At 62.0% G+C, this 14,129-nt stretch overlaps 1 protein-coding gene across 1 annotated transcript in view; it reads left to right on the forward strand.

The window, feature by feature from the left end:
- Positions 1-14,129, forward strand: part of MYT1 (myelin transcription factor 1) — a 35,028-nt gene that overhangs the window by 19,604 nt on the left and 1,295 nt on the right. The window contains exons 12-19 of the mRNA XM_065891828.1: positions 1,470-1,624; positions 2,602-2,664; positions 2,780-2,848; positions 7,110-7,172; positions 7,503-7,586; positions 10,937-11,158; positions 11,732-11,823; positions 12,389-12,492. Coding sequence (XP_065747900.1) covers positions 1,470-1,624; positions 2,602-2,664; positions 2,780-2,848; positions 7,110-7,172; positions 7,503-7,586; positions 10,937-11,158; positions 11,732-11,823; positions 12,389-12,492 — 852 coding nt within the window. The remainder of the gene's footprint in view (positions 1-1,469; positions 1,625-2,601; positions 2,665-2,779; positions 2,849-7,109; positions 7,173-7,502; positions 7,587-10,936; positions 11,159-11,731; positions 11,824-12,388; positions 12,493-14,129) is intronic.

Here is a 14,129-nt window from a genome sequence, read left to right on the forward strand (position 1 = left end):
AGGCTGGCCTCTCTGGCCACGCTGCCCCCCGCCCCCTCCACGTGCCCTCTGAGCACCCTCACCCCCTCCCAGGACGGTCATGTCCTCTGTGGATGACCCTGGTCTCAGAGGTCCTGTGGTCCCTGGCCACAGAGGCCTGCTGCTCTGCCCCATGGTCGACAGTCCACTCTCCAGCGGGAAGCCTCAGCTGACCCCCAGGCCCTTCCTCTCCTCCCCTGTGCCCTGGGCACAGGTGCCCACGTCCTATTGGGTGACCCCCCAGAAACACCTCCTGCATCGGGCCTTCCCAGTCCCTCTACCAGGGCCCTGGATTCCCTGCTCAGACTCTCCTTCTAGCTCTGTCTGAGGCTCCTTGACCATCCTGGGTAGGGCTACTGCCCCACTCTTTAGCCTTGCCTCACCCAACTCTGGCAGCAGCCCCGCCTCAGGTCCCCCTAACGCCTCAACACCCCTGGCCCCCGTGTCTAGGGGCCTCTGGGACGCTCCCTGCTCCGGAGCAGCCTCTACCCCTATGCTTCTGGGAGGCCCCCGTTTCTCCTGCAGACTGGGCTTGAGTTGAGGGGCTTTGTCCACCCAGCTGCGCCTTGTTCAGTAATAGTAACGGTGGCGACAGCGACCTCAGCACGACATGGTGCCGAGGGCCCTTCCTCCTTCCATCCCCAGACGTCCTGGGAGGGGCAGCTATTCTTTCCAGTTGAAAAGTGTGGCGCCCGGGAGGTTGGCCGGCATGCCTGGGACACACGGCAAGTCCCAGTCCTGAGGTCTGAGTCGTGATCCACCCCGGGGGTAATGGTCTGCTGCAGACGGACCTGCAGGGCACTGCCCTCCCTGACTCTCGTGGACTCCTCCCCTGCGCCCGGACGCAGGGACTGTCCTCGTTCACCCCTGCATCCACAGCACCCTGCCCTCGGGTGGCGATTCAGCCCTGGCGGGCCCCGCTTTGAGGCCAAAGTGCTCGTTCGGTGCCTGCTGCGGCCAGGTCGTCGTGCTGGCCGGGCCTCGGTAGGGCCAGATGGTCCCGAGGTCGCTGTGATTATCTTGTATCATACTCTGTGCGTCGTGCCATCTCATCCTCGAAGCGTTTCAACAAGCACTTCCTCAGTGCCACTGCCTACTGAGTGCGTCCCCAGCCCCAAAGGAGCCGCCCTCGGCGTGCACTCTGGCGTGTAGGTTGCAGCCCAGGGCGGGTGGTTGGAGGCGACCCACCTGCCTGAGTCCGCGGAGGGCGTCAGAAGCCGTGGTGCCGGGCAGCGCCCGGGTCTCCTCGTTCCCGGGCAGCTCAGGAGCAGTGGCTGAGGTGAGGCAGCACCCCAGCCCCTCGGGGCGCCGTTTCCTGTGTCTTCCGCCTGCTTCCAGAAGACAGGAGACTCCGGAAGCTGCCTCTGAAAGGCCCCTCTCCCTCAGCCCCCGGGCCGGGCGCCCGGCCCCCCGCCAGCCGGTTGAAACCTCTCCCCGCTGGTCTTTTGCAGTCAGAGCCAGCAGCCCATTCTTTTGCTTCTTCTGAAGCAGATGACCAGGAAGCGTCGGAGGAGAATTTTGAGGAGAGGAAGTACCCTGGGGAGGTCACCCTGGCCAACTTTAAGCTGAAGTTTCTCTCCAAGGACATAAAGAAGGAGCTGCTCACGTAAGTCCCCCCCTTGGGCGGCGGGACCCCTCAGGGCACCGCCACGGCCCTGAGAGGAGCTCGCCTCGGCGGGAGCGCCCCGTGCTGACCATCCCGCTGGCCTGGCTGCCTTGGTGGGCAGAGGCTGGGCCTCCGCTACTAGGCCCCTCCTGGGCCAGGCAGCGGGGGAAGGCGTCCTCTCACCTCTGCACCACGCGGGCCTCTAACCCACTCCTTCAGGCTGATAAAGAGTGAGGGCAAAAGCCCCCGTCTGGCCCACAGAGCAGACAAGGGCCGAGGGGAGGGACCGCCCCCGAGTGCCCGCTGCGCTCCTGGCCCTCGCGCCCAGGCCTGAGGTGCGCTCCGCCTTGGGCTCCGTGACCTCAGCTCCGGCAGCCGAGTCAGTTTAGCCAGGTGCCACTGGAGAGGGGGCGGCTACTGGTAGACGTGCGCTACCCCACGGCCTTCTGGCCGGCCCCCACTAAGAACCACCTTCCCTGGGGGCGTGAGAGGCCTGGCCCCTGCCCCTCAGGTGATCCAGCCCCCACCGACGCTTAGAGTCCGTTCCTGGGGCTCCTCTTCCTGCCCCGAACCCCGCCAGCTTCCAGCTTCCTCCTGCCCTGTAGCTGGCTCGCCCCAGGGTGGCTCTGGTCTTGTCCTCGGGGAAGGCCCTGCCGCGTCAGGAAGGGGCTCCCTGCACACGCATCCCCAGCACGCACACGTGTGCACACACAGCACGTCTGCTTCGGAGGCACCCCAACTTTAAGCTGAGCTTCACGTGGGTTCCCTTTGCTTCTTGAGTTAAGTTGTGTGGGAGAAGCTTATAGTCGGAGAGGCGAGGGCCCGGCCCCGAGGGCTGGTGGGGACGAGGCGCTCCTTGGCTTTCGGGTGGGCCAGAGGCAGGTGGCAGCCGCCCTCTCCGAGCGGGCTCAGCCTGGGGGGCGGGCCTGGTGGGGGTGCCTCGCTCTCTGTTCTGACGCTCTGTTTCCTTTGTCCAGCTGTCCCACCCCCGGCTGTGACGGCAGCGGCCACATCACTGGGAACTATGCTTCCCACCGCAGGTTCGTCCCCCCACTCGGGTCCGGCCTGGCCTGGGTGCTGCGCGGTGGGTCTTCCTCCTCTGCGCCTCTGCTCCCCCTCTTGGCTCACCCCGGTATCCCATCTCTTCTCTTTCAGCCTCTCTGGTTGCCCTCTTGCTGACAAGAGCCTCAGAAACCTCATGGCTGCCCACTCTGCTGACCTCAAGTATGTCTGCCCTCCCGGCCTCCCGTCTCTTGGGTGGCTTCCTTGCTCTGCTCACTCCTTCCGTGAGGCTCTGGCCAAAGGCAGCCTTCTGCGGGGCTCTGGCACAGGCCGGCCCCGGCCCGAGGCCCGGGGCCGTGGGGCCGAGAGGCAGGGCCACGGAGGGGCTCGTTCTGCTTGGCTGGGCTGTCGTCGCTGCTGCCTTTATCTCCCTGCTCTGAGTGCCGCTGTCTGCCTGCCCCCTTGGGCCCGGGGCTGCTACAGGCTCCCGCGCTCCCCTCTGAGGGCTGACGGTTGGGAGGGCGAAGCAGGGGCAGGGCCTGGCTGCGGCTCGTGGTGGCCCGGCCCGTTCTCTCCCTCTCCTGAGGAGCCCTGCCGGGCTGTCTGGGCCTGCTTTCCTCCTGCCGTGGAGATTCGGGAGGAGTCCCGAATTGGCCTTGGCTTCTAAGTCTCTCTGTGACTCGGGGCTACAGGCCGTGCGGCTCTTGCTAAGTGAGCTGGATGCTGGTGACGGCAGCGGAAACTCTGTGCGCTTCCCTCCTCGTGCAGCCCCTTCCAGCTGCTTCCGTCTTAGCCCCTCGTGCCCTCGCCCCCACGCCTCTCCTCCGTGCTCACCCCTTCTTTGGCTGTGCCCTGTCTCTGCTCCCCCTGCCCCTGACGTCTGGGCAGGGCCGCCCTGTGGCACCAGCCGCTCTCCTTGATGGTCTTGTTCAAGCAAGGAGCAAGGACCCAGAGGTTTCCGGCTCTCAGCGTCCTCGCGGGGCTGGACCCGGGGCTGTGATTGCCTTTGGTTTCATGCCTTGAGCTGGGCTAAGCCCTAAGCCACAAGGTGCTGGCTCTGGGTTTCCAGGCCGAGCCGAGGTTGTGGAAGGAGGGCCCCCTCTTGGCCCCTCAGGTCGCCCCCTCTTCAGGGGGTTCCTACCGCCCTGGGCCTCTCTGCTGGGGGTCTGAATCCAGGCCGGGTTTCCCCGGCCCATCCCCGTCTGAGGCCGGAGAGGAACTGGGGCTCTGGTGCCTCTAAGGTGAGGAACCACGGTTGCCGCAGGCTTCTGGCGACCTGAGCTGACTCGGAAACGGGGCAGGAAGCTCCAGCTCTCTCAGAGGGTCCGGTCCTGCCGGCCTCATTTCTGTGGCTCCGGGGAGCCTGTCTGCTCCTAGCAGCCGGGAGAAGTGTGGCGTTGCCTCTTTGACCCGTGGGGCCTTCTGTTCCCGCAGGCAAGGCTGGGCAGGGGTCATGGCCAGAAGCGTCTTTCTGGGAACTATCGGCTTTGACACCTGCGTGTTCTGAGGCTCAGCTCATCATGGCAGCTTCACACATGTGCTCACTCACCCCGCGTCCAGCCCCAGAAAGGCAGTGAGGCCCTCAGTCCTGTAGGTTCGACGCACTCTTCCCCACCGTCCTCTTCCCGCTTTCCTTCCTCTCTTCTTTTACCATCTTTCTCGTGATCCTTTCTCCTATTATCTTTTCCAATTCGACTTGCTTTTCTAACGGATCAGTTTTCATGGTTTTCCAGTTTGAAGGCCTGCCTCAGTGGTGGTGGAATTATCGAAGTGACCACATACCCTCAGTAGCCCTTTTCCTGCAGAGCCATTAGTCAGGGCTCCTGGAAGGAGCACGCAGACTCGGTCTGGGGCCACAAATGTGTCCAACGGGGAGGGTCAGTGCCCTTCTGAGACCGAGAGCCTGTGAAGAACTGTAACCCTGGAAGTTTAGCAACGGGAAGTTCTCCTCGTGAGGAAACAAATCACTCCCTAACGCCCTCCCGCGCTTCTCTCCCCCAGGGGTCCTTCCGTGGAGCGTGCTCCTTGCTTCTCGCAGGCCACAGTGTGGGTGTGGCCTGGCTCCCCCATGCTCCTCTCTCCTTCCCCCGCTCGGTGGGGGTTTGGCACCCTGATCAGCCTCGTGGCAGTGCCAGCTGAAGGTGACCTGTCCACGGGGGGCAAAGGCACCTGTGCCTTGCAAATGAGTCTTTTTTGGTGGCCCCCCATCAACACCTGGTTTGTGGTGACAGTTGCAGACGATGTGTTTTCTGTGTTTTAATCAAATCCCAAGGGCGTTTGTTCTTCCCATCCACGTGCCCAGTGTGGTCAGGAGCTGGGGACTCGGCTGCCTTGGGCCGCGCGGCCCACTCCATGTGTGGGCGTTCAGAGTGCAGCCACACAGCCTGCAAGGGCGTCATGGGGGAGCTCTGCACGGGGTGGGGGACAGCCCCCCGCCACCCCGCCCCGGCCGCAGGACAGGGCTGGGGGTGGGGTGACGTCTGCTGTGCACCAAGCGGCATGGATTCTTTGTCTTGCCCAGACAACGCACTCAGAACAGAAGGTGGGACGGTTCCTGGAGCTGGCCCTGGGGTTACCCAGGGCCATAAGATTGGCCGATGCTACTGGCGCCCAGAGCACACACCTGCTTTTCCAGCCGTGTGACGTCATCCTCTCTCGGACAGGACTCTTGGGGAAAAGCCGTTACATCAGGCCAGCAAGGAGGGTGGGGCCGCCCCGCCTTCCTGGAGGGCCCCAACGTGCGTGTTCTCGCCGAGTCGCTTCCCCCAGACCTGAGACCCACTCACAGGCACCACCAGAGGCTGCAACTCGCAGGGGTGTCACCCGCAGACCAGAGCTGTGCTTATGGCTGCAGAGGCCTGGGGCTGCTGTGGACCCGCCATCCTGGCCACTGCCTGCAGCGCCCAGCTTGTGTGTTCCGAAGCTGCGAAGGACCAGGAGGGAGAAGAGTGTCCTTCCAGAGGGTGTCACAAGGCCCGGGCCTCAGTGCAGAGAGCCGTGCGAGGGACACCCTGGTACCCTCAGTGCGGCCCAGAGGGCCTTTCTGAGCAGCTGGTGCCCTGGGACCGCGGGCCACGCAGAGACGCAGAGTGTCAGAGCAGGAGGTCCCAGCGGCTGGGGGTCATTTGAAAAGGGTGATGCTTACCTGGACAGAGGTGGTGGGTGGTTTCCGTTAAAACGCAAAAACCTCTTTGCCCCAGATGTGGCGGTTGGAATGTGACCACACGTGACAGGCGGGAGGTGTCCCAACCTCGGTGGGGTCTGAGTTACCCCAAAGCCCGACAGGAGGGAGATCGACCCGTTGGCCGGCTGCCAGGCCAGGGAGGCGCTGACGTGTGGCACTTGGGGCAGGGGTGAAGAGAGGGGCCAAGAAGGAGGCTCCTGGGCATCTAGCCCCTCCGTGTTGCCACGCCAGCCTGAGATGGGCGGGCAGTGTCGCCTGCTGCCGGCTGCCGGAGCCTGGGCGCGAGGGAGCCCTCTGTTGACTGACGGCCACCCGTGTCCTGGCCCGCTGGAGCTCGGCCCTCTGTCCTTCTGGGTCCACGTTTGCGCTGAGGAATGGCCTTGCTCCACAGTTCTCTCTCCGTGTGAGGACGGAGCCAGGAATGGCAGATAAGCACCCAGTGAGTGCCAGCCTCTTCAGATGCAAGCACCAAGGTCCTGCCGGGTCCATAGGACGAAACCACGCCCTCATGAGGGACACGGCACAGGCGGTAGATCCACCCAGGAGGAGGCCTCCTGAGGACCCACCTGCAGGATCGGGTGCTTTCCCCACGGGCGCCAGCGGGAACGGATTCATGTTTCTTCAGTGGACATTCAGGGAAGAAATAAGAAAACCCAAGCTGGTGTATCAGAGGGGAAGTTTTACCTTCTATGTGATACATTCATCAAGCACTTGGGGTGCACCCAGTTGGGCTTTTGTGGTTTGTGCCTCCCCTCCCTCCCCTCGGCTGGTGCCGGCCATCCCTCGAAAGCCCGCACCCGTGTGAACTCGGCACTCACCAAGTAGGACTCACGCCCCGACGTCGCCACTTCTGGGGGTGGCACGTCTCAGGGGCTCAGTGCTGTCTGTTCGTGCTCACGACGGTGGCAGCCCTTGGTGGGAATAGGCCGTCTTCCTCCAGCAAGCTCAAGGAGGATGAACCGGTCCTAGATGTGAGGTTTGCATCCTGAGCGCTTGTTTAAAGGCCCACATGTGTTCTGGAACCTTCTAGTCCAGCCTGGTCCTCTGCAGGAGGCCGAGTCAAGAGCCCATCATCCCGCAGTGGAAACGTGCTCTCCTCTCCGCCCCCCGGGCCCCCTTGGGGAGCGTGGGTGGCCAAGCTCTGAGGCCCGGAGGTCGTGGCAGCAGGCCGGCCGGGACACACGTGGCCATATGTGAGACCTTAGTGGGTAGACGACTTGTAGGGGGCTGAGTACAGAGGCGTCTTCTGTGGCCAAGTGACTTCCGCGGCTCTGGTCCCAGCTCCGCTCTCCTCCGCAGGTGCCCCACACCCGGCTGCGACGGCTCCGGCCACATAACGGGGAACTACGCATCGCACCGGAGGTGAGCCTGCCGTGCCCTGGGTGCCAGGCCGGAGCGGGTGGGGACGGTTTCCTCCTCAGACGAAGTTCCAGGCTCCAAGTAAGACATTAACGTTGCTGCGTCCAGAGACGGTTTCGTCCCTTTCATGGGAACTGCCAGTGTTCCCAGAGCCTGATCAGGGCGCCCTGTGACCAGAGCTGGGGGCTCACGGTGCCGCCTCCTGCATGTGGCCCCGCTGCCGGGGCCCGCCGGGGCTGCTGTCACAGAGCTTAAGGGGAGGGGTGAGGCTGGAGGGTGTGAGGCTTTGCTGTCCTTGGACCACTGTGGCATTGTTTCCTCTTTCAAAACCAGCTTGTCAGGCTGCCCTCGTGCCAAGAAAAGCGGAGCCAAGGCTACACCCGCAAAGGATGACAAGGAGGACCCTGAGCTGATGAAGTGAGTCCAGGTCCTGCCGGCCTCTTGGCTGCTGTGCAGACTTGGGGTTTTCCGGTATTTTTTATAATTTTAAAAGCTCCTTCTAGATTCTGTTTGCATTAATATAGCTGTGACGACGCCCACTTTTACAGACATGCTCGCACCGTGCACGGGGACACCTTGCAGGCGGGAGCCGTGTGCGTTGTGTAGAGGGCACCTGCATGTGCGGGCTCCTGTCTGGGCTTCTTGGGTTTGCGGCGTCTGACGGGCCGGGAGAGGCAGAGTGCCCTGCTGCCCGCGCACCTGGGCACCTGGGCATGGACCTCAGGGCCTGGCGACCCCAGGCACTCACGGGCATTGCGGTCTGCACGGCTCCTGGCCTGGTGGGAAAGGTCAGGTGCAAAGAGTCAAGGAGGAGAGGGTGGTTAGAAAGACAGCAAGTCTCTGAATCACGTGTGCGCGCTCCCACACCTCTGAAGGGAGCTGACGTGAAGTGAGGGAGCCTGGGAAGGTCACCTTGAACTGGGACCTCAACAGTCCTGTGGGGGAGGAGAGAGGACATCCTGGGCCTTAAGTGATCGGAGTGCCTGAAACCCTCTACGGACCTTCTCACCGGGGGTGCCTGACATGTCATGGACCCTGACCCAGACCCCGACTCGCCTGGTGGGGGCTGGTATTGCTGAAAACTGATCCTTCCAGGAGGGACCCCCCGAGCTCCCCACTGGCAGGTGGGGGCGAGGCTGTGCCACAGGTGCAAACAGGGTGACCCACCACCCAGCTTGCCCGGGACTTTCAGAGCTGACACCAGGTAGAGCAGGCAGTGGGTGCCCCCAGGCGGGTGAGGGCTGGAAGAGAAGGGCTCTGGCTGTCTGGTGGCTTGGCTGGGGCAGGGCACGCAGTTGCACGGGAAGCAGGTCTGCCCTGACTGTCAGGAACAGCTGGACACTCACCTCTGTGGAGGGGATCAACCTGGCCCGAGGTTCCGTTGCTCCTCCCGGGAGCTCACCCCAGCTGCTTGGCCACCCAAACATCTGCTTGGCCACGGAGGAGGGGCCTAATTGACCCGCATTATGCCCTTCAAAGGGGACAGCCCCGCCGGCTGTTTGCTGTAGTAAGGCAGTGGCTTGTTTATTTAATTTATACAGTAAAAGTGTAATGAATGCTAAATCAAACATGCAAAATACGTGGTTGTTGGTATTGGGAATGCTGCCTACTAAATGAGGGGGTGGGTAAAGAATACTTCTTCTTCTGAGAACCTAGGAATTGGCCTGTGATCATACAGACGCTTTGCTGTTACGGGTTTAGCCAGGATCCTGCTGGTAGGGATGATAAACGAATTGTGCTGCATTTGCAAACAATTAGCGTCAAGATCAGCGTTTTTCAGGTTAACGGGGAAAAGTGGTTTTCCTTTCCCTGATGTGCTGTCAGCTTTGCTTTAAAAACAAACAGCAAGATTCTGCAGCCAAGTGGAGAAGGTGACTTGTAGAAACAGTTCACCATTTACAGGATGGATGGAGTCTCTAACGGCTCCACGGCAAGGAGAGGGGGCCGCCCACTCAGCACCTCCGTTTTGTAGGATCTCCTCCCTAGCCATAGACTAACCGTATTTATAAGTGACGAGCATCTTAGACCAGGGCAGGTGGCCGCAGAAACCTCAGTCGGTGCGCCAGGCCCTGCTGCGTGGCGTGACTTGGTCGGCCGGCACTGGGGCGGCTGCGGAGGGACCCGTAGAGGAAGAGCTCCCCCGTAGGCGTCTCGTGTCTGCAGCGTTTGAGTCGGTCAGCACGTTGCAGTAAATCCCTTTGGCCACGACTGAATAACTGACCTAGACAGTCGGTGGAGGTGGTGGGTGGGATGACTCGGGAGACTGGGATTGACACATACGCGCTAATACGTGTAAAACAGATAACTAACGAGGACCTGCTCTATAGCACAGGGAGCTCCGCTTCGCTGTACAGTGGAAACTTAACACAACATTGTAAAACAGCTGTACCCCAGTAAGAAAAGAAGAAGGAAAGTCTGTGGGGGTTCCAGCGTGGCGGCTCGGGAGCTGCACATCCATTGCCCGTGGAGAGGCCTCGGCTGCCCCCGGCCGCCCTGGCACCCGACCAAAGAGATGTGCCTCTGACCGGGGGGTCCCCTGGGTGTGCCACACATCTTAACATGAGGTCACCTGACAGCTCTGAAGATTTGGACCTGGGGTGTGGAGGGAAAGACTCGCAGAGTCACCGTTGACATATCTGAGCTACTCACCACGAGGGCAGTTGCTGGGAAACCCCAGCAGCCCCTCCTGAGAAGACAAGGGTTTTCGCAAGGAGAGCAGGAGAGAAGCGCTTAGATTCAGCTAGTGACTCTCACCTGGCCTCTTGATCTTGTAACGTCAGGTACCTCAGGTACCTCAGACGGCCGGGCCCGGTGGTCCCCCTGGGACCCCACAGTTGGGAGGTGTCCAGGCTTGGCGGTGGACATAGAAGGGAACCTCCCCAAGTCCCCTGCAGGGGCCCCTGGCAGTGACTCCGCTCTGGATCGGCGGCGAAGGTGACCTTGGGCAGGCCTGGTGGACAGCCCACGTTAGGGCCCACGTGGCTAGGATGAGTGAGAAGGGGGTGAGAGCTGAGACAGGGGACGTATGAGGATGGGCCCGGCCGAGGAGGGCGCCAGTGAGATGAGTCCAAGTGTGCGGGCCACAAGGCAGCACGCTGTCCCCCAGCCCTGCCACCTCCCGGGGGCTTCCTGCCTCTGGCGTGTCTGTACCCCAGCGAGCTCTCTGTGAACTGGGTCCTCTGTGCTTGCTGGGTCTGTGGCCTGTAGAAAGCGGTGACAGGTGGCCAGTGCTCAGGGCAAGCTCCCAGCAAGTGGCCTCTGGGCTGATGCAGAAATGATGCCAGCCCCAAGGTCCCGCTGTGGACCTGAGGCCACCAAGAGCCAGCCCCAGGCCCCAGGGGTCACTGCTGCTGAGGGTCAGGGCAAGAAGGTGGCTGCTGACCCCCCAGCTGTGCAGGGGATGTGAGGCTAAGGCTGGGGAGGGAGCGCGAGCCCTGTGCTGGGGGGGGTGGGCGAGCCCTGTGCTGGGGAGGGCGAACCCTGTGCTGGGGAGGGCGAACCCTGTGCTGGGGAGGGCGAACCCTGTGCTAGGGAGGGAGCGCGAGCCCTGTGCTGGGGAGGGAGTATGAGCCCTGTGCTCGGGGGGGGGAGCGTGAGCCCTGTGCTGGGGAGGCCCCAGGCCTCCTGTGCTTCCTGTGCTTCTCTTGCTCCAAGGCCTGGAGTTTGTCCAGGAGACCCTGGTGTGTCTTAGGGTCTGGCCGGCGGAGGGAGGGGGGGGTCTCTGCGCTCCGGCGCCTGGGGCTCACCTCTGACCTTTTTGTGCCCAGGTGCCCAGTTCCAGGCTGCGTGGGGCTTGGTCACATCAGCGGCAAATACGCCTCTCACAGAAGTGCGTCGGGCTGCCCTCTGGCCGCCCGAAGGCAGAAAGAGGGCTCCCTCAATGGCTCATCCTCCTCCTGGAAGCCCCTGAAGAACGAGGGGCCCACCTGCCCCACCCCGGGCTGCGACGGCTCTGGCCATGCCAACGGCAGCTTCCTCACCCACAGGAGGTGACTATCCCAGCCTCCCTGCCCCTGCATCACCCAGGAGGGCCCCAGCTGCGGGGCTGTGGGCAAGGCTCCCAGGGAGGGCTAGACCAGGGCTCAGGTGTAAATGGTAGTTTCTCGAGGGAAAAGCAAGACCCGAGCTGGTAGCCCATTCATTCCACAAGCCATTACTGCAAGTCCATCAAGTGTCAGTCTCTGGAGAACAAGAGGACACCAGCCCCCCTGCAAACCAGCACACAAGTTAAATACCTAGTTTGGTGAAGGATGGTACACACTGCGGGGAGATAGCAGCAGGAAGCGGGTAGGAAGTCCTTTCTGAAAAGGTGGTGTGGCGCTTGCCCCGAGCCGTCCGAGGGACAAGACTTCAGGGCAGTGGCTTGAGCTGGGAATGGCCTGGGCTGCTGAGGACTGAGGGAGCCTGGGGCTGGAGTCGGGAGCAAGGGGCACCGGGGATGAGCGACGACATTCCAAACAGGATCCCACCAGGCCGCCAGCTCTCTCTGTGACATGTGACCTCAGACTGGCCCACGGTGCGTGAGCTTGCACTGGCTTTTCACGTGTGACCTTTGCTTCCAGCTTGTCCGGCTGTCCCAGAGCGACCTTCGCTGGAAAGAAGGGAAAAGTCTCAGGGGATGAGGTTCTCGGCACAAAATTCAAGACGAGTGATGGTAAGGCTGCCCTCCTGCAGCCCCTGCACGTGGTCTTTGCAGCCAGAGTGGGCGGGTGGCACTGGCGAGAAGCGGGTCGGGAAGCAAAGCCGCCCTGGAGCGAGTCGCGGTGGGGACAGAGCTCTTGAGCCGAGCCGCTGGCCCTCCTGACCTGGGCTCAGAGCCTCTGGCTGCCCTGTGCCCTCGCGTGGTCATTACGGCTCTAACCTGGGGGCTGGTGAGCCCCGCTGGCTGCGCTGGAAGCCATAGTGTGGGCCTGTGAACTCACTCAGGCTCAATGAAGAGGGAAGCTGAGGAAATCAGCGCCATCGGGGAAAAACTTCCATTTTTATCTCAGCAATTAACACTTGCCCAAGAGGCGTCTATTTTCCCACCAAGACCCAGGGCCAGGAGGCAAACAGCTGACACACGTCTACTAGTCCTGAAGGCCACCTTTCCCAGCCTGAGATGTGGGCCATGAGCCAGGGCTTCTGCTTGGGAAGGGGGTCCCTGGGTCCATCTAGAAATCAGGTCTCGGCTGACCCCCACTTGCGAGAGCCGCGACTGAGGTTTCTCTCTGGGGCAGTGCTGGACAGCGACGAGGAGATCAAGCAGCTGAACCAGGAGATTCGCGACCTGAACGAGTCCAACTCCGAGATGGAGGCCGCCATGGTGCAGCTGCAGTCCCAGGTGGGTGGTGCTGCCTACCTGCCCCCGCCCCGCCCTCCAACCCAAGGATGTCCTTCCCGTCCTCGGCCTCCTCTTCTGGGGAGCGTGCGGGGCGCCCAGCGCCTTGTCCAGCTTCTGCTCAGCGCGCGCTCTGCTCAGCGGCGTCAGGAGTCCTGAGGTGCTGGTGGCTGTTGGTCCCATTGGTTAGTAGGGGCAGAACCCCAGTGTGGGTCCTCAGAGCCCGGCTGCTGCTGGGTTCCAGCCCAGCGCTGCCACAAGCCACCTCTGTGACCTTGTGAGGCTCTCATCTGATCCGTCCCTGGATGTCCTCCCAGGTAGCGTGGAGATAATAAGAGAGCCTACTGCATTCATTTGTTGTAAGGTGAATGCGTTTCTACGAGGAAAGCGGTGAGCACGGCGTCCGACCCAGAAAGAACTGCTGAGGGACAGGGTTACACGTTACTTTAGGTGTCTGCATCCTACCTCTCTGATTTCCCCAAATCGAACATTTGCAACCAGAAAAAAGCAAGAACAAAAACCTACAAAGAACGGTGATGGTCTATTTTGAAAAGAAGACCATGCCCTTCCCTTGGCTGCTGAGTGGGGGCCGGAGCAGAGCTAGGGGCACAGAAGGGGAGGCCGCACACAGCCACGTCCCCAGGGACAAGGAGGTGACCTGGCCCTGAGGAACTGGAGGGCAGAGGGGGTGGATGGGAAGTGTGAGATGTTGGAGTCCACGTGACTTGTGCCGCCCCTCCTTCCCCTGGCAGACGGGCCTCTACGCTGACCTCCTGTTACCCAGGAACTGGTGTAAAAAGAGCATCAGCCCATGAGGATCTGGAGGGAGTTTTGTCCTGCTGTGCAGCGTCTTCTCCACATTCACAGGCAGTGGAAGCAGAGAAGGGGTGCAGGGGCTGTCTCTGGGGACCGAGACACCCCACTGGGTGGCTGTCCCTCCCATACCTCCCTGCTCCTTTCCTTCTCAAAGCCCAAGGGATCTCCCAGTGTCAACACCCTTGGGAAGCACCTCTGATTTCTCTTTATTTGCCAATGCCCACCTATTTATAGACAGATTATTCACTATCGTCCTTTTGGAAGGACTTGGAGTCCCCTTTCCCGTCCGGGCGGTTTTGAGCTGTGTGCCCGCAGGAGGGCTCAGGCAGAGAAGGCAGGCTCCAGACCTCTACTCAAAACTTTTTTAAAGCCAAAGGCTTGTCACTAGGCGGTGAGAGAGTGACGCTTCTCAGCCGCGGGTCACAGAGCCGTAGCCTCCTAAACGGCGGCTCGCCATCCTGCCCCCGAGGGATGGCTTGGTGTGTCACACACACTGCGTGAGATTGCCTCTGCCCTGAGGCTCCTTTGAGATGCAGTGAGGCTGGGGGCTGCCCTCCCGAGCATGTCTCCTCTGGGCCAGGCCCCGGGGTGGGCTTCTCTCCCACCTTCCCCAGGGGGTGGTGACCCTCTGCACGGGGTTCTGCTCACCCTGAGGCTCATGTGGTGCCTGTGGCACCTAGAGCAGGCGAGACTGCCCATGGCCGTGAGCCCTGTCATCGCCGTCCTCTGCTGTTCCATGTGGAACCCTTAGAGCCCCTGGGAGAACTTCCAGGCTCCCTCCTAGTGCCCTGCTGGGTCCAGAGAAGGAGAAGTGTTTGTGCCAG

Source organism: Phocoena phocoena, chromosome 15 (genome assembly GCF_963924675.1).
Source record: "Phocoena phocoena chromosome 15, mPhoPho1.1, whole genome shotgun sequence".
Taxonomy (NCBI): domain Eukaryota; kingdom Metazoa; phylum Chordata; class Mammalia; order Artiodactyla; family Phocoenidae; genus Phocoena; species Phocoena phocoena.